This window comes from Sus scrofa, chromosome 1, assembly GCF_054392235.1.
Source record: "Sus scrofa isolate SSC_HxYL_T2T_F1_AM1 chromosome 1, Sscrofa_HxYL_maternal_Yorkshire_Landrace_v2.0, whole genome shotgun sequence".
In the NCBI taxonomy this organism is placed as follows: Eukaryota; Metazoa; Chordata; class Mammalia; order Artiodactyla; family Suidae; genus Sus; species Sus scrofa.
The window spans coordinates 136,978,246-137,002,559 of record NC_139383.1 but is presented as its reverse complement, the minus strand read 5'-3'; the positions used below and the strand labels follow the sequence as shown (position 1 = coordinate 137,002,559).

At 40.4% G+C, this 24,314-nt stretch overlaps 1 protein-coding gene across 20 annotated transcripts in view; it reads left to right on the top strand.

Moving 5' to 3' along the window:
* Positions 1–24,314, top strand: part of WDR76 (WD repeat domain 76) — an 88,834-nt gene that overhangs the window by 36,618 nt on the left and 27,902 nt on the right. For all 20 annotated transcript variants that reach the window (XR_014812346.1, XR_014812345.1, XM_084971860.1 and 17 more), the window contains 4 exons: positions 6,779–6,905; positions 8,844–8,945; positions 9,043–9,086; positions 10,334–10,487. Coding sequence is in view for 18 of the 20 variants with exons in the window: in XM_084971860.1 (XP_084827986.1) it covers positions 6,779–6,905; positions 8,844–8,945; positions 9,043–9,086; positions 10,334–10,487 (427 nt within the window). In the remaining 2 variants the exon portion in view is untranslated. The remainder of the gene's footprint in view (positions 1–6,778; positions 6,906–8,843; positions 8,946–9,042; positions 9,087–10,333; positions 10,488–24,314) is intronic.

The window sequence follows — 24,314 nt, the reverse complement described above, 5'->3', positions numbered from 1 at the left end:
TATACCACATATATTCTACATCTTCTTTATCCATTCATTTCTTGATGGACATTTAGGTTGCTTCCATATCTTGGCTATTATGAATAATGTTGCTGTGAACATTGGTGTGCATGTATCTTTCTGAGCTAGTGTTTTGTTTTTCTTCACATAAATACCCAGAAGTGGAATTGCTGGATCATATGGTAGTTGTGTTTTTATTTTTTTGAGGAAACTTCATAACATTTTCCACAGTGGCTGTACCAATTTACATTCCCAACAGTGTATAAGGGTTACCTTTTCTCCATGTCCTTGTCAATACTTGTTATTTGTGGTCTTTTTTTTTGACAGGTGTGATGTGATGTGATGCTCAATATGATTTTGACTTACAGTTCCTATTTTATTAGTGATCTAATATTTTCACTTTGTGCCTGTTGGCCATCTGTATGTCTTCTTTGGAAAAATGCCTATTCATATCCTTTGCCCATTGTTTGATTGTTTTTTTTAATATTGAGTTTCATGAGCAGTTTATATATTTTGGATATTAACACTTTATTGGACATAACATTTGCAAATATTTTCTTCCCTTCAGTAGGTTGGCTTTTTGTTTTGTTGATGGTTTCCTTTGCAGTGCAAGAGCTTTTAAGTTTTTTGTTTTCGTTTTTGTTTTCTTTTTGACCACGCCTGTGGCATGTGGATGTGGAAGTTCCCAGGCCAGGGATTGAACCCACACCACAACAGTGACCCGGACTGCTTCAGTAACAGTACTGGATCCTTAACCTGCTGTGCCACAAGAGAACTCCCAAAAGGTTTTAAGTTTTTTTTTTTTTAAGGGCCTAACCTGCAGCATATGGAAGTTCCGAGGCCAGGGGTCAAATCAAAGCTACAGCTGCCAGCCCATGCCATAGCCACAGCAGCGCAGGATTCGAGCTGCATCTGCAACCTACACTGCAGCTCACAGCAACGCTGGATCCTTAATTAACCCACTGAGCAAGGCCAGGGATCGAACCTGTATCCTTAAGGTTTGTTAACCACTGAGCCACAAAGGGAACTCCATGGGTTTTAAGTTTTATTAGGCCCCATTTGTTTAATTTTTGCTTTTGTTTCCCTTGCCTGAGGAGACATCTATAAAATTATTGCTAAGCTCAATGTCTTCTAGGAGTTTTATGATTTCAGTTTTTACTTTAAAGTCTTTAATCCATTTTGTGCCTATTTTTGTATGTGGTGTGAGAAAATTTTTTTTGCTTTTTATTTTTATTTATTTATTTATTTATTTAATCACATCTGTAGTTGTATAATGATCATAACAATCTGATTTCACAGGATTTCCATCCCACAACCCAAGCACATCCCCCCCCCAAACTGTCTCCTCCAGAGACCAAAAGTTTTTCATTGTCTGTGAGTCAGCATCTGTCCTGTAAAGAAGTTCAGTCTGTCCTTTTTTCAGATTCCACATATCAGTGATAGTGTTTGATGATGGTGTCTCATTGTATGGCTGACTTCTCTTAGCATGATAATTTCTAGATCCATCCATGTTGCAAAAAATGCTGGTATTTTGTTCCTTTTAATGGCTGAGTAATATTCCACTGTGTATAGGTACCACATCTTCTGGATCCACTCTTCTGTCGATGGACATTTAGGTTGTTTCCATGTCTTGGCTAATGAAAATAGTGCTGCAATGAACATTGGAGTACATGTGTCTTTGCGAGTCGTGGTTTTCTCTGGATAGATGCCCAGGAGTGGGATTGCTGGATCAAATGGTAGTTCTATGTTTAGTTTTCTGAGGAATCTCCATACTGCTTTCCACAGTGGTTGCACCAATTTACATTCCAACCCACAGTGTAATGGGGTTCCTTTTTCTCCACACCCTCTCCAGCACTTACTGTTTGCAGACTTTTGGATGATGGCCATTCTGGCTGGTGTAAGGTGGTACCTCAGAGTGGTTTTGATTTGCATCTCTCTAATAATGAGTGACGTTGAACATCTTTTCATGTGTTTTTTGGCCATCCGTATGTCTTCTTTGGAGAACTGTCTGTTTAGATCTTCTTCCCATTTTTTAATGGGGTTGTTTGGTTTTTTTTGGTATGGAGCTGCAGAAGGTGTTTATAAATTTTGGAGATTAATATCTTGTCAGTTGATTCATTTGCAAATATCTTCTCCCATTCTGTGGGTTGTCTTTTTGTGTTGTTTAGGGTTTCCTTTGCTGTGCAGAAACTTTGAAGTTTGATTAGATCCCATTTGTTTATTTTTCTTTTTATTGCCAATACTCTAAGAGGTGGATCTGAGAAGATGTTGCTGTCATTTATGTGAGAGAGTGTTTGGCCTATGTTTTCCTCTAGGAGTTGTATAGTGACTGGTCTTATAGCTAGGTCTTTAATCCATTTGGAGTTTATTTTTGTGTGTGGTATTAGGAAGTGATCTAGTTTCATTCTTTTCCATGTGGCTGTCCCGTTTTCCCAGCACCACTTATTGAACAAGCTGTCCTTTCTCCATCGTATATTCTTGCCTCCTTTGTCATAGATTAGTTGACTGTAGGTGCGTGGGTTTAATTCTGGGCTTTCTATCCTGTTCCACTGATCTATATGTCTGTCTTTGTGCCAGTACCATGCAGTTTTGACGACTGTTGCTTTGTAGTATAGTCTGAAGTCCGGGAGCCTGATTCCTCCAGCTCCATTTTTCTTTTTCAGGATATCAAACTTTGGCTATTCTGGGTCTTTTGTGCTTCCAAACAAACTTTAAAATATTTTGTTCAAGTTCTGTGAAAAATGTCCTTGGTGATTTGATAGGGATTGCATTGAATCTGTATACTGCCTTAGGTAGTATAGTCATTTTGATAATATTGACTCTTCCAATCCCAGAGCATGGTATGTCTTTCCATCTGTTGGTGTCATCTTTGATTTCTTTCATCAGTGTCTTATAGTTTTCAGAGTACAGGTCTTTTGTCTCTTTAGGTAGGTTTACTCCTAAGTAATTTTTTCTTTTGGATGCGATGGTAAACGGGATTGCTTCCCTGATTTCTCTTTCTGATCTTTCATTGTTAGTATATAGAAATGCAGTTGATTTATGTGTATTAATTTTGTATCCTGTGACTTTGCCAAATTCATGGATGAGCTCTAATAGTTTTCTGGTAGAGTCTTTAGGATTCTCTAGGTATAATATCATGTCATCTGCAAAGAGTGACTGTTTTATTTCTTCCTTTCCAATTTGGATTCCTTTTATCTCTTTTACTTCTCTGATTGCTGTGGCTAGGATTTCCAAAGCTATGTTGAAGAGTAGCAGTGAGAGCAGACATCCTTATCTTGTTCCTGATCTCAGCGGGAATTCTTTCATCTTTTCACAATTGAGAATGATGTTTGCTGTGGGTTTGTCATATATGGCCTTTATTATGTTGAGGTAGGTTCCCAGTATGCCCACTTTCTGAAGGGTTTTTATCAGAAATGGGTGTTGGATTTTGTCAAAGGCTTTTTCTGCATCTATTGAGAGAATCGTACAGTTTTTAATTCTTCATTTGGTTAATATGGCATATCACACTGATTGATTTGTAGATATTGAAGAATACTTGCATCCCTGGGATAAATCCCACTTGATCATGGTGTACAGTCCTTTTAATGTATTGTTGGACTGGATTTTCTAGAGTTCTGTTGGAGATTTTTTGCATCTATGTTCATCAGTGAAATTGGCCTGTAAGTTTCTTTTTTTTTTCTGGTATCTTTGTCTGGTTTTGGTATCAGGGTGATTGTGGTTTCATAGAATGAGTTTGGGAGTGTTCCTTCCTCTGCAGTTTTTTTGGAGTAGTTTCAGAAGGATAGGTGTTAGCTCTTTAAATGTTTGATAGAATTTGCCTGTGAAGCTATCTGGTCCTGGACTTTAGTTTATTGGAAGATATTTAATCACAGTTTCCATTTAAGTATTTGTGATTGGTCCATCTATCTTGGTTTAGTCTTGGAAGATTGTACTTTTCTAAGAAGTTGTCCATTTCTTCTAGGTTTTTTGTTTTATTGGGGTATAGTTGTATGTAGTAGTCTCTTATGATCCCTTGTATTTCTGTGATGTCTGTTGTTACTTCTCCATTTTCATCTCTAATTGTACTGATGTGAGTTCTCTCTCTTTTTTTCTTGATAAGTCTGGCTAAGGGTTTATCAATTTTGTTGATGTTTTCAAAGACCCAGCTTTTCGTTTCATTGATCTTTTCTATGGTTTTGTTTCTATTTCATTGATTTCTGCTCTGACCTTTATGATTTCTTTCCTTCTGCTAACTTTAGGTCTTGTCTGTTCTTTCTCTAGTTGCTTTAGATGTAAAGTTAGGTTGTTTATTTGAGCTTTTCCTTGTTTCCTGAGGTAGGCTTGTATTGCTAGAAACTTCCCTCTTAGAACTGCTTTTGGGAGTTCCCGTCATGGCTCAGTGGTTAACGAATCCGACTAGGAACCATGAGGTTGCGGGTTCGGTCCCTGCCCTTGCTCAATGGGTTAAGGATCCGGCGTTGCCATGAGCTGTGGTGTAGGTCGCAGACGCAGCTTGGATCCTGCGTTGCTGTGGCTGTGGTGTAGGCCGGTGGCTACAGCTCCGATTCAACCCCTAGCCTGGGAACCTCCATATGCCACAGAAGCCGCCCAAGAAATGGCAAAAAGACAAAAAAAAAAAAAAAAACCAACAACAAAAAAACCTACTTTTGCTGCATCCCATAGGTTTTGGAGTGCTATATCTTTGTTGTCATTTGCTTCTAGTATTTTTAAATTTCCTCTTTGATTTCTTCAGTGATCCATTGGTTGTTTAGAAGCATGTTGTTTAGTCTCCACATGTTTGTGATTTTGCAGTTTTTTTTCTAGTTGTTGATTTCCAGTTGTATAGCGTTGTGGTCAGGAAAGATGCTTGATATGATTTCGGTTTTCTTAAAGTTACTGAGGCTTGATTTGTAGCCCAGGATGTGATCCATCTTAGAGAGCATTCTGTGTGCACTTGAGAGGAATGTGTATTCTCTTGCTTTTGGAGGAATGTCCTATAAATATCTATTAAGTATCTCATCTAATGCTTCATTCAGGGTCCTGTGTTTCCTTATTAAATAGAACTACTGTATGATCTAGCAATCCTAGATCCAGAGAAAAGCCATAATTAAAAAAGATACATGGAGTTACCTCGTGGCTAACCACATATGAATCTGACTAGTATCCATGAGGATACAGGTTTGATCTGTGGCTTTGCTCAGTGGGTTAAGGATCTGGCATTGCCATGATCTGTGGTGTAGGTTGCTGATGCCACTCAGATCTGTAGTTGCTGTAGCTGTGGTGTAAGCCGGTGGATACAGCTCCAATTTGACCTCTAGCCTGGGAACCTCCATGTGCCCTGGGTACAGCACTTAAAAAAACAAAAAGACACACACACAAAAAGATACATGCACCCCAGTGTTCATTGTGGCACTCTTAACAATAGCCAAGACATGGAAACAAACTAAATGTCTATCAACAGAGACTTGGATGAGAAAGAGATTATATGTATGTAATATATTCCATTGTGTGTATATACATTTATACACACACACACACACACACACACACACACACACACACACACAATGGAATATTACTCAGCCATAAAAAGAATGAAATAATGCTGTTTGGAAGTAAGTCAGAGAAAGACAAACATCATATGCTATCACTTACATGTGGAATATAAAAAAAGGATACAAATGAACTTACTTGCAGAACAGAAACAGACTGGTAGACCTCAAAAACAAACTTGTGGTTACCAAAGGGAATAGGTTGGGAGAAAAGGATGGCTTGGGATTGGCATAAGCACACTGTAGTATATGAAGTGATTGGCCAACCAGGACCTGCTGTATAGCACAGGGAACTCTTAAACAGTATTCAGTAATCTCTATGGAAAAAGAGCCTGAAAAAGAATGGATCTTTGTAAATATATATATAACTGAAAATCACTTTGTTGTACAATAGAAATTATCACAATGTTGTAAATCAGCTATTCTTCAATAAAACTTTGAAAAAAAAGTAGGTATGTATATGATTTTAAAAAGTAAACCGTTTGGAAGGGAATACAATGAAACATTTAAGTGTTTTTCCTGTCCACAACCTTAGTTCTCCAGGCCTTCTCCCCAGAGGAAAGCACTGTTCATAGTTTCATGGATATTCTTCCACATGTAATCTCAGCAATTATAAATGTATATGTATATTTTTTTGTAAAATAAATGGAATCATTCAACGTGTATTGGACATTGTTTTAGCTTCGTATATCTTAGAGTTCATGTCATATCAGCAAAGATCTTTTTCATTCTTTCTTATGGCTGCATAATATTCTGCTAGATAGGTATGTCATAATTTAACACTCCTCGGAGTTCCTGTCGTGGCACAGCGGAAACGAATCCGACTAGGATCCATGAAGTTGCAGGTTCGATCCCTGGCCTCGCTGAGTGGGTTAAGGATCTGGTGTTGCCATGAGCTGTGGTGCAGGTCACAGATGAGGCTTGAATCTGGTGTTGCTGTGTCTCTGGCGTAGGCTGGCAGCTACAGCTCCGATTGGACCCTTAGCCTGGGAACCTCCATATGCCATGGGTGTGGCCCTAAAAAGACAAAAAAATAAGACAAAAAAACAATTTAACACTCCTCACCTTCCAATGATGAACGTTTTTGATGTTTCCAGACTTTTAATAAAAATCAGTGTGGCCATGTATATACATCTTTGCAGTGTGTGAATGTATCTGTGAGACACATTACTAGAAGTTATCTTCTTGATAATAAATACATATAACTCTTTTATGAGTGTAATACAAGTTTTCCCTTTCTCCTTTAGAAAGAAGCCTAAGAAGAAAGAAAATGGGACTGGATGTAGAAGGTCAATGCGATTACTAAAAGTTGATCCTTCAGGAGTTCCATTACCAGCAACTCCAACCCAGCCAATATTAGTAGCTGATGAAAATGTAAGGAGGAGTCCAAGTACAATGTATTAACTCAGTAAAATACTGAAAAAATTTGTTTGAAACTAGAGTAAAAATTCATTAAATTATGTTTAATTCGTACTTCATTAATTTAATACTTGGCTATGTTTTATTTTTTTTTAATTAATTTTTTTTTTGTGTGTGTCTTTTTGCCATTTCTTGGACCGCTCCCACGGCATATGGAGGTTCCCAGGCCAGGGATCTAATCGGAGCTGTCGCCTCCGGCCTACGCCAGAACCACAGCAACGTGGGATCCGAGCCATGTCTGTGACCTACACCACAGCTCATGGCAACGCCGGATCCTTAACCCACTGAGCAAGGGCAGGGATCGAACCTGCAACCTCATGGTTCCTAGTCAGATTCATTAACCACTGAGCCACAACGGGAACTCCTTGGCTATGTTTTAATGAGTAAGATTTCTAACTCCTAAAAGACTAGGTTAGATTCTATATTTCTGCAGACTTACCCTATGTGGGATTTTTGGGCAAATTCCTTAGCCTTTCTGGGGCTCAGTTTACCCATTCTAAAAATGTCAACAATAATAGAAACCTCAAAGGGGTATTTTGAGTGTTAAATGAAATAATGTCTTTAAAGTTCCTTACATTATATTAAGGGCTTCGTAAGTAAGCAATAAATGGTAGTTACTAATATTATTAATAATAACATATAATAACAGTGATGGGGATCCCTTGCTGTAGTTTAATTTTATACTGTCAGTGAGTGGAAAGAGTTTTATTTACCAAATTTATTGTCCAAATAAGATTATGAGTATATTTTTTATTCAGGAGCACTTATTGTTTTTAATACTTTATATCTAGGTGCTTAATTATACATTGGAAGATAGCACTCATTAGCCTGGTGATTTGGGAGCTAACTGCAAATTAAGTTGCTAGGAGAAGAGAAGCTTTCAAATTTTTTGGACCTTCTATCCATCCATGATAAGGAATATATTTACACACAATTACAATAGACAACTGACATAAAACTTTGTAAAGTAATGCTTATTACATGTGATGCCCTTTTGTATTTTTCAGTCTATTCTTTTCTCAATCATTAAAACACATTGTTGGTTGTGATGTATTAAAATGATTTCACAGAAATTCCTTGGTGGTTCAGCAGGTTAAGGTTAAGCATTGTTACTGCTGTGGCATGGGCTTGGTTCCTGGCCTGGGAACTTCCTCATGCTGAGGGTGTGGCCCTCCCCAGAAAATAATTTCACGACCCATGTGTTACAACCTATGATTAAAAAAAACTACTGACATAAAAAAAGACACTGACATAGAGTAATAGCTTTGAGTAATGAGATGATCTGAATCAATTGCCAGCAACTCCAGTTACTGGCAGTATAACTTTGGACAAATTAACTTCTTTAAGTTTTATTCCAGTATCTTTGAAATGTGGTATCTTATTCACTGGATTATTAAGGGGATTAAATGAGATAATATATGTTATTGCTTTATAGGATGCTTGGCATTCATTCATTGAACAACTACTTTTGAATGCTAACTATGTGTCATTCCTATTGTTGATTTTCAAAGTAAAGTAGTGAGGGAGTTCCTGTCGTGGCTCAGTGGTTAATGAATCTGACTAGGAACCATGAGGTTGCGGGTTCGATCCCTGGCCTTGCTCAGTGGGTTAAGGGTCCGGCATTGCTGTGAGCTGTGGTGTAGATTGCAGATGCGGCTCGGCTCACGAGTTGCTGTGACTCTGGTGTAGGCTGGTGGCTACAGCTCCGACTGGACCCCTAGCCTGGGAACCTCCATATGCTGTGGGAGCAGTCCTAGAAAAGGTAAAAAGACAAAAAAAAAAAAAAAAAAAAACCCAAAAAACAAAAACAAAAAACCAAAGTAGTGAGAAACCTCAAGCTTATATTCTAGGGCAGTGTGATAATCAACTATTTTTTCTTATTTTTTATAACAGCCTTTGTTACCTCCTGGGCCTTTAGAAATGACTCCTGAAAATCGAGATATTAACAGTGAAATATTTAAAGGATTTCTACAGACTTGGGCAGAAGTGAGCAAGGTATCACTTGGGATGGCTTTTAGCTTTTAGAACCTTCTGTTAAGGAAATTTCAGTACCTATATTAACTTAGTACTTTGGTCTCTTCCATTATTTCAGACAGGTAGTAAAAACAAAGAGAAGGCGTTATCTAGCATTAAAAGGTGAGTTAAATTCCTTGGGGTTTTTTTGTTTTTGTTTTTGTGGCCACACCCATAGCATATGAAAATTCCCAGGGTAGATACTTAATCCAAGCTGCAGCTGTGTCACGGTGGGAACTCTGAGTTAAAATTCCTTGTTTTTGTTTTACATTTTCTGAGATTTTTAAGTTAGAAAGACTATATACCATTTTAGGAAAATTTTTATTTATTTTTAATAATTTATTTTTTTGCTTTTTAGGGCCGCACCCGAGCCACATGGAGGGTCCCAGGCTAGGGGTCAAATTAGAACTACAGCTGCTGGCCTGCGCCACAGCCACAGCAACGCAGGATCTGAGCTGTGTCTGTGACCTACACCACAGCTCGTGGCAAGGCTAGGGATTAAACCTGCAACCTCACAGTTCCTAGTTGGATTCGTTTCTGCTGTGCCATGACAGGAACTCTGGAAAAATTTTCAATGAGTGAAAAAATTTACCTATAATATTTCCATCCTAACAACTGTTTTTTTTTTTGTGTGTGTATTTCCTTTCAAGTATCAATATATGCAATACCACTAGCATGTAAATTTAGCGAACGTAGGAGTTTTGTCTCAATAACCAGAAAAGTACATAGCACATAATTTTATATTCATTCAGTGTTTAATAAATGAGTGAAATCACATTTACTCTTACTTTGTTATGTTGTAATGTATATACAATTTTGCATTATGCTTTTCCATTAATACTGTGGTTGCCTGTTACTAAAGTCTTTAAATTTATTGAATAATTGCATAATATTTCATTTAGTAGGTGGAATTAACCTCCTTTCCCTTGCTATTTGGAGTTTTTTTCTATTTAGTCTTGAGTGTTTGTATGTGAGTATGTTGTTGAAGTGTATATTGTGATAGTGGAATATTTCCTTGGAATAGATTCCAGAAGTGAGATTCATGTGTCATATATTATAGGCATATGGCTTTTAGGGCATGCTGAATTGTTTTCCAAGAGCTTTTTTTTTTTTTTTTTTAACACTTCTGAAAATCTTACATGAATTATTCTGCTCTTAGCAATATATGTGTGTATATTTAACTGCAACTTACTAGCTTTTATAGGTGAAAAAAAGTGCTCTATTGTTTAATTTGATTTCCTTGGTTGCCAGAAAATTGAATATTTTCCCGTAATTACTGATTGTGATTTTTCATTTTTGAATTGTCTTTTACTTATTTTGACTACTGAGTTTGCTTTTACATCTAAAATTTGACTTTTTAATATTCTCAGCTACAAAGCCAATTTAAATGGCATGGTCATTAGTGAAGATACTGTTTGTAAAGTTACCAAAGGCTCAATATCCTCAATGGCTCTTCATCCATCAGAAATTAAAACTTTGGTGGCAGCTGGGGCCAAATCTGGGCAAGTTGGACTTTGGGATTTGGTAAGTTATTAATTTTTTGAAGATATTAAAGTTTGACTGAAGCAAATAGTCTGTGAAAGAATAGCCTAGAGCCATGTGTTTCTAGATGTTACTTGAGATTTATAGTTTTGTGCTTTGTGATTCCAAATTTTAGAAACCTAGATGAATTTAAATTTGCTTTATAGAACTTTAACATTTTTAGCTTGAATATCATTAGTCATCTGGGCATAAATGCCTGCCAGGAAACTTTATTACAACTTTAAATGTGTATATGAAAAGGTCATAGAATGTTTTTAGTTTTCTAATTATGTTTAAAATACAGTTTCCAAGCTGGATCAAAATATCTTCCCAAAGATCTACTGAGGATAATCCTAGTCATTCTTTGATGAGTCAGACAGAAATAGATACTGAATTTCATTCATTGTACATACAATAATACATTGATTGCTTTCAGTGGTTACAAAATTGAGAAAAGATAAGGTAATGTTCTTTGAATTTATTTTTTAATTGGGGAAATAGAACAAAGACGTGAAAAATGCCATAAGGACAGTTAATGGAGGTGAAGAAACCTTGGTGACTTGAAGCAGGTTGGCGTTAATAAGTAAAATAGATTTTGTAAGTGAGAAGAGAAGAAATAAAAAAACAGATTCTCTCTTATTTTTGAAGCATAGTTCCTCCCTTATTTTGATAAGATGTGAGTGGGTGTAGGTGAAGGATTTGGTAAAGAAAATGGAAGCAGAGAAAGTAGGAAGAGGACTAGAAATAGTATAATAAGGTTGTGTAAGCTAAGAGAGTTATAAGCATGGGAGTCTGACAGGATCCTTTTTCAGAAAAGTTAAAAGAGTGAGAACAGAAAAAGGACCATTAGTTTTGAAAATAGGGTACTGTTAGTTGAGAGACAGCTTCAACAAGAAGGTAAGGAAGGAACACACACTTTAGGAGATTAAAAAACTGTGGGGTGGAAGAAGAAATGGAAGAAATGGATAAAGATAGTTTATTTTTTTGCCTGGACCAGTGGCATGTGGAAATTCCTGGGCCAGTGATCGAACTCCCACCGCAGCAGTGACCTGAGCCACTGCAGTGGCATTCTTAGCCTGCTGCACCACAAGGAAACTCCAGTAAAGACTGTTGGAGAATTTTGAAAAGGAAAAATAGAGAATTAGCATAGTTAAGTGAAGATCTTTTCAGTGTGGTTGATCTGTAGTACAGAGTTGAAGATATGTAAAAAAGGCCCTTTGTCTTGTCTTTTCTGGTGACCCTCAGTTCAGGCTGGGAAAGCTTCTACCCACCCTGAAAAGGTACAGACAAAAACTAGCAGGTATTTGTATCCCTTGCTCGGGGTCACTTCAGTGAAGTCTACTTCCATATCCACAGATGGGGACAGTCCACAGTGTTGTGTCCCTGCTAAGGCCCTGGCAGGCATTATTTTTCAAATAAGTTATGCACCATTGGGAGATGGAGGAGGAGAGTGCGGGAAGACGTGCAATGAGGTAGTACCCACCAGTAAGGTCTCTAAGGCAGTTTTGCCCATGTGGGTTAGCTCGTGTTGTTGGTAGACTAATTTGTAGGCCAGCTGTTTGGAACATAAACCCAGCGGTCCTGTGTGATCCACATCCCATCTTTGTTTTGATTCCTCCTTCCTCTTTTATCCACCTTTCTTCCTCTAGAGAGTACTTGGGGACAGGTGGCACTTCTGGGGCCAGCAGGACCTTGGGTTTGTCTGGTGGTTGTCCCCAGGCTACTCGTCTGGCGGCTGCATCAACACTGCGATTTCCTTTTGCCACTGGGTCGCCTCCCTTTTGGTGGCCTTTGCAGTAGATAACTGCCACCTCTTAAGGCTCCCATACTGCTTTTAGGAGATTTAAGATTTCAGCCTGGTTTTTGATCCCTTTTCCTTCAGCAGTGAGGAGTCCCCTCTTCTTATATAAGGCTCCGTGGACGTGTGAAGTTGCAAAGGCATACTGTGAGTTGGTATAGGTATTAACTCGCTGGTCTTGGCTAAGCTCCAGTACTTTGATTAATGCCCATAATTCTGTTCTCTGAGCTGACCAACCTTGAGGAAGCACATCTACTTCCATCACTTCCGAATCAGATACCACAGCATATCCTGCCATCCTTTTTGTATCCTTTAAGAAGCTGCTGCCATCAGTATTTAGAACCAGTTCTGGATTTTGGAGTGGTCTGTCAGTTAAGTCAGGCCTACTGGAAAACACTTCATCTAGTACCTCTAAGAAGTTATGGTCTGGGGGCCCCACTTCATCTGGTAGGAAGGTGGCTGGGTTTAGGGTTCATACAACTTCCAGCTTTACCCATAGATTTTCACATAGTGACCCTTGGTATTGAGTCATTCGTGCATGCGTGAGCCAGTGATGGCCCTGATTGTCCATCAGGGTTACAACTGAATGTGGGACTTTAACATTAAGGTTCTTTCCCAGAGTCAACTTGTCATCCTCCCTTAACAAGGTGGTAGCTGCCAGTGCTCAGAGGCAGGGAAGCCATCCGGCCACAACTGAGTCAATTTGCTTAGACAAATAGGCCACCGGCCTCTGTCAAGGTCCAAATTCTTGGGTTAGGACTCCCAAGGCTATTCCATTTTTCTCATGAACAAAGAGATTGAATTCTTTGGTTACATCAGGAAGTCCTAAGGCCAGAGCCTCAGTGAGTTTCGTCTCGATTGTCTGAAATGCTGCCTCCTGGTTCGGTCCCTATTCAAGGGGAGCCTTTTCTCTTCCTTTCAGGGCCTCATATGGAGGTCTGGCCAAGTCTGAAAACCCAGGGATCCATACCCTGCTGCCCAGAATCCTGATGCCCCTAAGAACTCACCAACCTTCCAGTGGGTGGTAGGGACCAGAATGGCACAAACTTTCAGTACCTAACATTTGTCGGCCCTGCATGAAGTTAAATCCCAGATACCTGACTTGTTTCTTACAGATTTGTGCCTTTTTCCTAGATACCCAATACCCAGCTTCCATTAGCAGGGAGACAAGGGCTTTGGTTCCCCCTAGGCATTGAGCCTTCGTGGTGCTGGCCAGCAAGAGGCCATCAATGTACTGCAGCAAGACACAGTCTAGTTTTTGTCCAGGAAATTCAGCCAGGTCAGTGGCCGTGGCACCACTGAAAAGAGTAGGAGAGTTCTTGAATCCTTGTGGGAGTCTTGTCCAAATGAGCTGCTCCTTTGTCCCAGTGTGTGGGTTTTCCCATTCAAAGGCAAACAAGGGCTGACTAGCAGGTGCCACTCGGAGGCAGAAGAAGGCATCTTTTAAGTCCAGGCAAGTGAACCACTTGGCAGTGGAAGGGATTAGCCCCAGCAGGATATACGGGTTAGGCACGGATGGGTGCAGCATGATTGCTGCCTCATTTATGGCCCTCAGGTCCTGAACTGGGCAGTAGGCTTGTGTCCCTGGTTTCTTTACAGGCAATAAGGGGGTGTTGCAGGGCGACTGACACTTTATCAAAAGTCCGTGCTCAAGTAGCCGGTGCAGGTGAGCCTGGATTCCCAGTTGAGCTTCTCTGGGAATCGAGTACTGCTGCAGCTTTACCAGTTGAGCTCCAGGTTTCAGATCAATCAAGATAGGAGCATGGCATCTTGCTAGTCCCAGAGGGTTTCCATTGGCCCAAACCAATGTGTACTCAGTCTCTAGTTCCAGGGGAACGCTCCCCTCTTCTGGAGGGGAAGAGTACCGGCACCATTTTTCTTCCCTCCTTACAGTGAGAGACATGATTAAAGAAGAGGGCGGGTCTGTTAATTTGAGTTGAGCTGATTGTCTGCAGAGAAAGAGATTTGAGCCCCCATCTTGGCCAGCAGGTCTTTTCTCGTCGAGGGAGCTGGGTAGTCTGGCAGGTAAAGAAATTCATGTACTACCTCATGGCCTCCTAACCGGCACCATTGGGGACTGCAGAAAGGCCTGCAGATTTGGGCACCTGTGATGGTAGTTTCTCTTCCTGAGAGAGGAGTCACAGTTTGCGTGAACACCGAATGTTCAGCACCTGTATCTACCATAAAGTCTACGGGACAGCCCCCAACTTGAATTCTGACCATAGGCTCTTGGGGACCTAGTTGGAGAGAGCCTGGTCCCCCCAGTCGGATTCGGCTTTGGCTAAGCCTATCATATTCGTGCTGGATGGCTCAGGTTAGTAACGGCTAGGTGGGGGTGCCGCTTTGGTCCTTTTCTCAGGACGGTTGGGACATTCATTTTTCCAGTGTCTTTACAGTAGGCACACTGATCGTGTCCAAGGGGGCTCCTTTTTCCTGGCCTTGGGCCCCTTGACTTACAGGGTAGTCCTGCCGGAGGTACGGGTTTCGACAGGGCCGCCAGGAGCGCAGCTTTTTGTTTCAGGCTCTTTTCTGCATTGCAGAGGGTTAGCAAAAACTTTGTTGGCTATTTCTAGTAATTTTGTGGCATTTTTTCCTGCAAATCCTTCAATTTTCTGTAGCTTTTTACAGATGTCTGATTGGGCCTGTCCCACAAAGGCAGCATTTGGTTGGTTCTCAGGGGCTTCAGGATCAAAAGGAGTGAAGATCTGAAAAGCCTCACCTAGTTTCTCATAGAAGTTGGCTGGGCTTTCATCCGGCTTTTGCAGCATCTCAGTGGTCTTGGCCATGTCAGTAGGCTTTTTAGCCTCCGCCTTTACCCCTGTAGGAGGGCCTGCCGTGGAAAAGGGCTGGTAGTAAAAGACTGGTTTTCCCTCTTGTATGGTCCCATCTGTGGTGGTATGTTGAGGTTCCCATGTCTTCTGTAAGGGCATTTGTAGCGCTGGGGCAGCTGCTCCCAGGGCTGACCAGAGATGCCTGCTCACCGGTTCCAGTGAATCTGGTTGCGGGAGTGATATCGATGCAGGGGTGATATCGCCTTGGGGACTTCAGGAAGAGGAGGAGGAGAAAGAGGGGAGTGGGGTGTCTGGCAATTGGGGACCTTTGGCCCCCAAAGGAGGGGCTGGTAGCACATAGAGATGAGAGGCATGGGGCAGCAAGTTCTTGGCCTCTTCTTGAAAAATAGGTGGCTCCTTTTCTCGAGGCAGTTTTCTTTTTGGACTGAGCAACTAGGACCTTACACCATCCCTGGCCTGTGATGCAGAACTGAACCCAAGGTGGTCTTAACTGGGAAACTTCTAACCACTGATCAATGTGTGTAAATTGGTCTGGGTGTCCAGGGTCTCCTTTTATAACATTGTGTACTACTCGAACTGTGGACACATCTAAGGTCCCTTCTGAGGGCCATCCTTCCCCGAAGGAGGGCCACTCTAGGCTACAGAGAGTGTGCAGTCTTCCAGAACTCAGTTTCATACAATAATCTCTAGAAAATCCTTTCTTAAAATTCTTAACCATACATTCTAAGACAGTGGGTTTTGAAGCTGATTCACCTATTGTGTGAATTCCTACCCTGTGATGATGTTGCAAGACAAACAGTAGGGGAGTACTCACTTTTGTCTGCCTGACTGCCCCCTCTTGGAGGTTTAAGGTGCCTCTTGGCATGTGGCTGGTCTGTGTAAACCCTGGACCTGGACCAGTCTCACAGGGAGGGAAGAGAACCTTCAGAGCCGGCGCAGTCATAAAGTCTATATGAGGTCACCATGGAACTGCAGTTAGGATCCACTCAGACTCCGTAGTCCGAAGACGGTAGAGCATGGGCTCTTGTTCACTCCATTCACACACACGCACACCAGAATTGACAGGCCACCTAATCCTGAGGGCATAAATCCTGTCCTGAGTGACCCTCTGGTCACTGAGAGGTGATTAGTCTCTCCTTCCACCGTATGGTGGGTCCTGACTTGGGCAGATGTCCCTGGGGCACTTACCAGTCTGACGTCCCATCCTGGAACCTGTTTCCACTCTCCTGAGTCCGTTCAGGAAGCTGCGTGAGCCGGGGCCAGCACGGCCCGAATGAGAGTTAGGATCTGGCAAAATTTTTGGGCACGTGCTATCTGCCTGTCACTGGGCTGGTGACCATGGCCTTCTCTGGTTCCCCAACAACGGTGGCCCTAGGGGCCAGCTCGGTTGTCAGCTTCCCAGCCAGCGCACCAGAAAATGTTGCAGAAACCGTGGCAGCGGAAAGAGACAAGTGGCACTTGGAGATGTGGAATAGCCAGATTTATTCAGCACTGGTGCAGGCTCAGAGGAGATGCCTCCAGGATCTGAGCACCAGGTCTTTGTTCTGGGTAGCTTTTATAAAATACTTCCGGGTGTGAAGGTTTTTTACCCTGTGCAAGCAGTCCCGGCCCTCCCCCTTCCTGGAGCAGACAGAGTTCCTGCCTAAGAAGCTGAGCAAACTAGATCACAAAAAGCAAAACTGACAAGCAATGCCTGGTGCACGGTTAGCAGGGCTGCTAGCAAGGACATAAGGTACTTAGGAGCTACAAGATTATAAGAAGGGTGGTATGTGGTGAGCAAAGGATGTTGACAGGCATGTAGGTGACTCATCAGCTGGGGGGTTATTTCTTTAGTTAAAACTCTTACTTCACTATCAGAATTTCATTCTTTTTTATTGATGAAGAGTGCTCCATTGTTTGGTTATACCACATTTTGTTTATTCATTCTTCACTTGATAGGCATTTGAGTTGTTTCCATGTTTAAGCTATTCTGAATAATTCTTCTAGAAACATTTATGTATACATGTGGATATGTGTTTTAATTTCTCTTGGGTAGGCACCTGGGAGTAGAATTGCTGGGTCATATGGTAACTGGTTAACATTTTGAGGAGCTGCCAAACTGTGTTCCAAGTGGTTGCATCATTTTCTGTTCTCACCAGCAGTGTTTAAGGGTTCCAGTTTTTCAACATGCTCACCAACATTTATTATTGTCTGTCTTTTTTTTTTTTTTGTCTCTTTAGGGACACTCCTGTGGCATATGGTGGTTCCCATGCTAGGGGTCAAATTGGAACTGCAGCTGCCGGCCTACGCCATAGCCACAGCAACACAAGATCTGAGCCATGTCTGTGACCTACACCACAACTCACGGCAGTGCCAGATCCTTATCTCACTGAACAAGGCAACAGATCGAACCTGTGTCCTCATGGATACTAGTCAGATTTGTTTCCACTGAACCACAACAGGAACTCCTATTGTCTGTCTTTTTGATTATAGCCTCTCTAGTGGGTGGTGTATTTCTAGTGAAGAAGTCTCTCATTGTGGTTTTGAAATGCATTTCCCTAATGTCTGATGACATTGAGCATCTTTCATGCCATTTGGGTATCTGGTGAAATGGCTATTCAAATCCTTTTTCAGTTTTTTATGGGGTTGTCTTTTTTTTGGCTGAAGCCCTTAGTGGCTTGATGTGGAATCTCAGTTCCCAGACCCAGGAATCGAGCTCAGTCAAAAGTGCTGAACTGAGGAGTTCCCATCGTCTTCAGCAGAAACAAATCTGACTAGTATCCATGCAGACGCAGGTTCGATCCCTGGCCTTGCTCAGTGGGTTAAGGATCTGGTGTTGCCATGAGCTGTGGTGTAGGGTGCAGACATGGCTCAGGTCTAGCTTGCTGTGGCTGTGGCCTAGGCTGGCAGCTACAGCTCCGATTTGACCCCGAGGCTGGGAACCTCCATATGCCGCAGGTGTGGCCCTAAAAAGACAAAAAAAAAAAAAAAGGTGCTGAATTGTAACCACTATACACCACCAGGGAATGCCCCAGGTTGTTAGTTTTCTTGTTCAGTTGAAAGAGTCCTTTGTATATTCTAAGTACACATTCCTAGCAGATATGTAATTTGCAAATGTTTCTCTTTGGTCATTTTCTTTTCTTTTTTAATGGCCTCACCCACAGCATATGGAAGTTCGCCAGCCAGGGACATAGCTTTGACCTACACTGCAGGTATGGCAATGCCGGATCCTTTTTTTAAAAAAAAAAAAAAAAAACTCAATGAATTTTATTATATTTGTAGTTGTACAGCTATTAGCACTACCTAATTTTACAACATTTCCATCCCAAACCCCCAGCCCATCCCTCCTCCACCAACCTCTCTCCTTTGGAAACCATAAGTTTTTCAAAGTCTATGAATCAGTTTCTGTTCTGAAATAAGTTCATTGTATCTTATTTTTAGATTCTATATATAAGTGATGGCATGTAATGTTTGTATCTCACTGTCTAACTTCACTTAGCATGATAATTTCTAGGTCCATCTGTGTTGTTGCAAATTCCATTATTTCATACTTTTTTATGGCTGAGTAATATTCCATTGTATATATGTACCACATTTTCTTTAGCTACTCCTCTGTCAATGGACATTAGGTTGCTTCCCAGTCTCAGCTATTGTATATAGTGCTGTAATGTACGTTGGGGTACATGTATCTTTTCAAGTCATGGTTTTCTGTGGATAGATGCCCAGGAGTAGGATTGCTGGATCAAATGGTAATTCTATTTTTAGTTTTCTGAGGAATCTCTGTACTGTTTTCCATAGTGGTTGTGCCAGTTTACATTCCCACCAACAGTGTAATAGGGTTCCCTTTTCTCCATACCCTCTCCAGCATTTATTGTTTGTAGACTTTTTGATGATGGCCATTTTGGCTAGTGCAAGGTGGTACCTCATAGTAGTTTTGATTTGCATTTCACTAATAATGAGTGATGTTGATGTTTTCCTATGTTTTTTGGCCATCTGTATGTCTTCTTTGGAGAAATGTCTATTTAGATCTTCTGCCCTTTTTTTGATGGGATTGTTGGTTTTTTGCTGTTGAGCTGCAGGAGGAGTTTATATATATTTTTTATAATGATTTTTATTTTTTCCATTATAGCTGGTTTACAGTGTTCTGTCAATTTTCTACTACACAGTGAGGTGACCCAGTCACATGTACGTGTATACACTGTTTTTTCTCACATTACCATGCTTCATCACAAGTGACCAGACATAGTTCCCAGTGCTATACAACAGGATCCCATTGTGCATCTATTCCAAAGGCAATAGTTTGCATCTATTAACTCCAAATTCCCAATCCTTCCCACTCCCTCCTTCTCCCTCTTGGTAACCACAAGTCTGTTCTCCATGCCCATGATTTTCTTTTCTGTGGAAAGAAAAGAAAATCATGTGCCATATATTAGATCCCAGATATAAGCGAAATCATATGATATTTGTCTTTCTTTCTGACTTAACCTCACTTAGTAGGAGAGTCTCTAGTTCCACCCATGTTGCTGCAAATGACATTATTTTGTTCTTTTTTATGGCTGAGTAGTAGTCCATTGTGTATACACACCACATCTTCTTAATCCAATCATCTATTGATGGACATTTAGGTTTTTGCCATGTCTTGGCTATTGTGAATAGTGCTGCAGTGAACATGTGGGTGCATATGTCTTTTTCAAGGAAAGTTTTTCTGGATATATGTCCAAGAGTGGGATTGCTGCGTAATATGGTAGTTCTATGTATAGTTTTCTAAGGTACCTCCATACCGTTCTCCATAGTGGTTGTACCAATTTACATTCCCACCAACAGTACAAGAGGGTTCCCTTTTCTCCACACCCTCTCCAGCACATGTTATTTGTGGGCTTACTAATCATGGCCATTCTAACTGGTGTGAGGTGGTATCTCATGGTAGTTTTGATTTGCATTTCTCTAATAGTCAGGGATGTGGAGCATTTTTTTATGTGCTTATTGGCTGTCTGTATATCTTCTTTGGAGAAATGTCTATTCAGGTCTTTTGTCCATTTTTCCATTGGGTTGTTGCCTTTTTTTGCTGTTGAGTTATGTAAGTTGTTTGTATATTTTAGAGATTAAGCCCTTGTCAGTTGCATCGTTTGAAACTATTTTTTCCCATTCTGTGAATTGTCTTTTTGTTTTTTTAATGGTTTCCTTTGATTTATTTTTGATTGATTAGTTCCCATTGGTTTATTTTTGCTTTGGAAGACTGACCTGAGAAAACTTTTGTAAGTTTGATGTAATGTTTTGCCTAAGTTCTCTTCTAGGAGTTTGATGGTGTCTTATCTTACATTTAAGTCTTTAAGTGTATTTTTGTGCATGGTGTGAGGGTGCATTCCAGTTTCATGGATTTACATGCAGCTCTCCAGTTTTCCCAGCACCACTTACCAAAAAGACTGTGTTTTTCCCATTGTATGTTCTTGCTTCCTTTGTCGAAGGTTAATTGACCATAGGTGTCTGGGTTTATTTCTGGGTTCTCTATTCTGTTACATTGGTCTGTTGGTCTGTTTTGATACCAGTACCACACTATCTCGATTACTGTGGCTCTGTAATTGCCTCAAGTCTGGGAGAATTATGCCTCCTGCTGGGTTTTTTTTTTTCCTTGGGTTCGCTTTGGAAATTCTGGGTCTTTTGTGGTTCCGTATAAATTATTGGCTTGTTAGTTCTATTTCTGTGAAAAATGCCATGGGTAATTTGATAGGGATTGCATTGAATCTGTAGATTGCTTTGGGTAGCATGGCCATTTTTATAATATTAATTTTTCTAACCCAGGAGCATCCATTTCTTTGTATCCTCTTTAATTTCCTTGAGTAATGTTTTATAGTTCTCAGCATATAAATCTTTCACCTCCTTGGTCAGGTTTATTCCCAGGTATTTGATTTTTTGGGGTGCAATTTTAAAAGATATTATATTTTTGTATTCCTTTTCTAATATTTCATTGTTAGGATATAGAAATGCGACTGATTTCTGAATGTTAGCCTTATATCCTGCTACTTTGCTGAGTTTGTTGATCAGTTTAAGTAGTTTTTGGGTTGAATCCTTAGGGTTTTCTATATAAAGTACCATGTCATCTGCATACAGTGACAATTTTACCTCTTCTCTTCTAGTTTGAATACCTTTTGTTTCTTTTGTTTGTCTGATTGCTGTGGCTAAGACTTCCAATACTATGTTGAATACAAGCAGTGAAAGTGGATAGCCTTGTCTTGTTCCTGACCTTAGTGGGAATTCTTTCAGCTTTTCACCATTGAGAATGATGTTAGCTGTGGGCTTGTCATCTATGGCCTTTATTTTGCTGAGGTAGATTCCCTATGTGCCCCCTTCTGGAGGGTTTTTCTCGGAAATGGGTGTTGAATTTTGTCAAAAGCTTTTTCTTCATGTATTGAGAGGATCGTATGGTTTTTATTCTTCAGTTGGTTAATGTGGTGTATCACACTGATTGATTTTTGGATATTGAAGAATCCTTGCATCCCTGGGATAAATCCCATGTCATCATGGTGTGCAATCCTTTTAATGTTTTGTTGCATTTGGTTTGCTAGTATTTTGTTGAGGATTTTTGAATCTATGTTCGTCAGTGAAATTGGCTTGTAATTTTCTTTTTTTGTTTTTTGTCTTTTGTGTTTTATGTTTTTGTCTTTGTCAGGTTTTTGTATCAGGGTGATGGTGGCGTCATAGAATGAGTTTGGGAGTGTTCCTTCCTTTGCAGTTTTTGGGAATAGTTTCAGAAGTATAGGTGTTAGCTCTTCTCTAAATGCTTGATAGAATTTACCTGTGAAGCCATCTGATCCTGGGCTTTTGTTTATTGGAAAACAAAAACAAAATTTTGTAATTTTTGTTGTAATTTTATTTTTTTAATTAAAAAAATTTTTTTTAATTTTTTGTCTTCTAGGGCCACAACTGTGGCGTATGGCGGTTCCCAGGCCTAGGGGTCTAATCAGAGCTGTAGCCGCTGGCCTACACCAGCGCCATAGCAATGCAGGATCCCAGCCACTTCTGCACTCTACACCACAGCTCACAGCAATGCCAGATCCTTAACCCACTGAGTGAGGCCAGAGATCGAACCCACAACCTCATGGTTCCTAGTTGGATTCGTTAACCACTGAGCCATGATGGAAGTTTTTTAAATCACAGTTTCAATTTCAGTACCTGTGATTGGTCCATTCATCTTTTCTATTTTGTCTTGGTTTAATCTTGGAAGATCGTGCTTTTCTGAGAATTTCCATTTCTTCTAGGCTGTTCATTTTATTGGATGCTCAAAATGATTTCAGATTTCTTAAATTTACCAAGGCTTGATTTGTGGCCCAGAATGTGATCTATCCTAGAGAATGTTCTGTGCATACTTGAGAAGAATGCATATTTTGCTCCTTTTGGATAGACTGTTCTATAAATAATATCTATTAAGTTCATCTGGTCTAATGCTTCATTTAAGGCCTGTGTTTCCTTGTTGATTTTCTGTCTCTGGATGATCTGTCCTTTGCTACAAGTGGGGTGTTAAAGTCCCCCACTATTATTGTGTTATTGTCAATTTCTCCTTTTAAGGTTGTTAGCAGTTGCCTTATATATTAAGGTGATCTTATGTTGTGTGCATACATGTTTATAATTGTTATATCTTCTTGGATTGATTTTTTGATCATTATGTAATGTCCTTCTATGGCTCTTATAATATTCTTTATTTTAAGGTCTATTTTATCTGATATGAGTATTGCTACTGCAGCTTTCTTTGGATTTCCATCTGCATGGAATATTTTCTTCCACTCTCTCATTTACATTTTGTATGTGTCCCTAGAACTGAAGTGGGGCTCTTGAAGGCAGCTAATATATGAGTCTTGTTTTTGTATCCATTCAGCCAGTCTGTGTCTTTTATTTGGGGCATTTAGTCCATTTACATTTAAGGTAATTATTGATGTGCATGGGTGTTTTTTTTGTTTGTTTGTTTTTTAGGACTGCACTGTGGCATATGGATGTTCCCAGGCGAGGAATCAGATCAGAGCTACAGCTGCCAGCCTGCACCACTACAGCCACAGCAATGCCAGATCCAAGCTGTATCTGTGACCTACACCACAGCTCATGGCAGTGCCAGATTCCCTACCCGCTGATTGAGGCCAGGGATCAAACCAGCATCCTCATGGATACTAGTTGGTTTGTTTCTGCTGCGCTACAGTGGGAAATCCCAGATATGTATGTTTTTATTGCCATTTTATTGTTTTGGATTTGTTTTTGTTGGTCTTTTTTTCTTCCCCTTCTTTTTTTGTTCTCTTCTCTTCTGGTTTGATGACTCTCTTTAGTGTTGTGTTTAGATTGCTTTTTCTTATTTGTATGTGTATCTATTTTGATTTTTGGTTTGCAGTTACCATGACTTTTTGATATAGGAGTCTATATGTATATATATACACACACACATATACACATACAAGATTGTTTTAAGTTGTTGTTCTCTAATTGCAAGTGCATCTCCAGTGTCCTGCGTTTGTACCCTCCTCATGATTTCTGATTTTGGTAGCATATTTGTGTGTGGATGATTTCCTACCTTTACCATATGTATGCCTTTACTGGTGAGCCTTGTCATTTGTAATATTTTTGTTTCTAGTTGTGGCCTTTTCTACCTAGAGAATTTCCTTTAACACACTGTGCCCAATCCTTTAACCCACTTTCCCGGGCTGGCAATTGAACTTGCATCCCTGGGCTCCCAAGATGCCACCAATCTTGTTGAACCACAGCGGGAGCTCCTTTGTTCATTCTCTTAATGCTGTCTTTTCAAGTGCAAAAGTTAAGAATTTTGATGAGGTCTGATTTATCAGATTTTTAATGGATTTTGTTTTTGGTGTTGTATCTAAAAAAATCTTTTTTTTTGTGTGTGTTCTTGCCTTTGTCTAGGGCTGCTCCCGCAGCATATGGAGGTTCTCAGGCTAGGGGTCCAATCGGAGCTGTAGCCAGTGGCCTAAGCCAGAGCCACAGCAACTTGGGATCCGAGCCGCGTCTGCAACCTACACTACAGCTCACGGCAACGCCGGATCTTTAACCCACCAAGCAAGGCCAGCGATCGAACCCGCAACCTCATGGTTCCTAGTCGGATTCGTTAACCACTGAGCCACGACAGGAACTCCTAAGAAATCTTTTATGTAGCCCGAAGTATGGAAGATTTTTTACCTATGTTTTTTTCTAAAAATTTTATAGTTTCAGCTTTCACAGATCCACCTTGAGTTATTTTTTTGTATATGGTGTTATTTAAGGACCAAA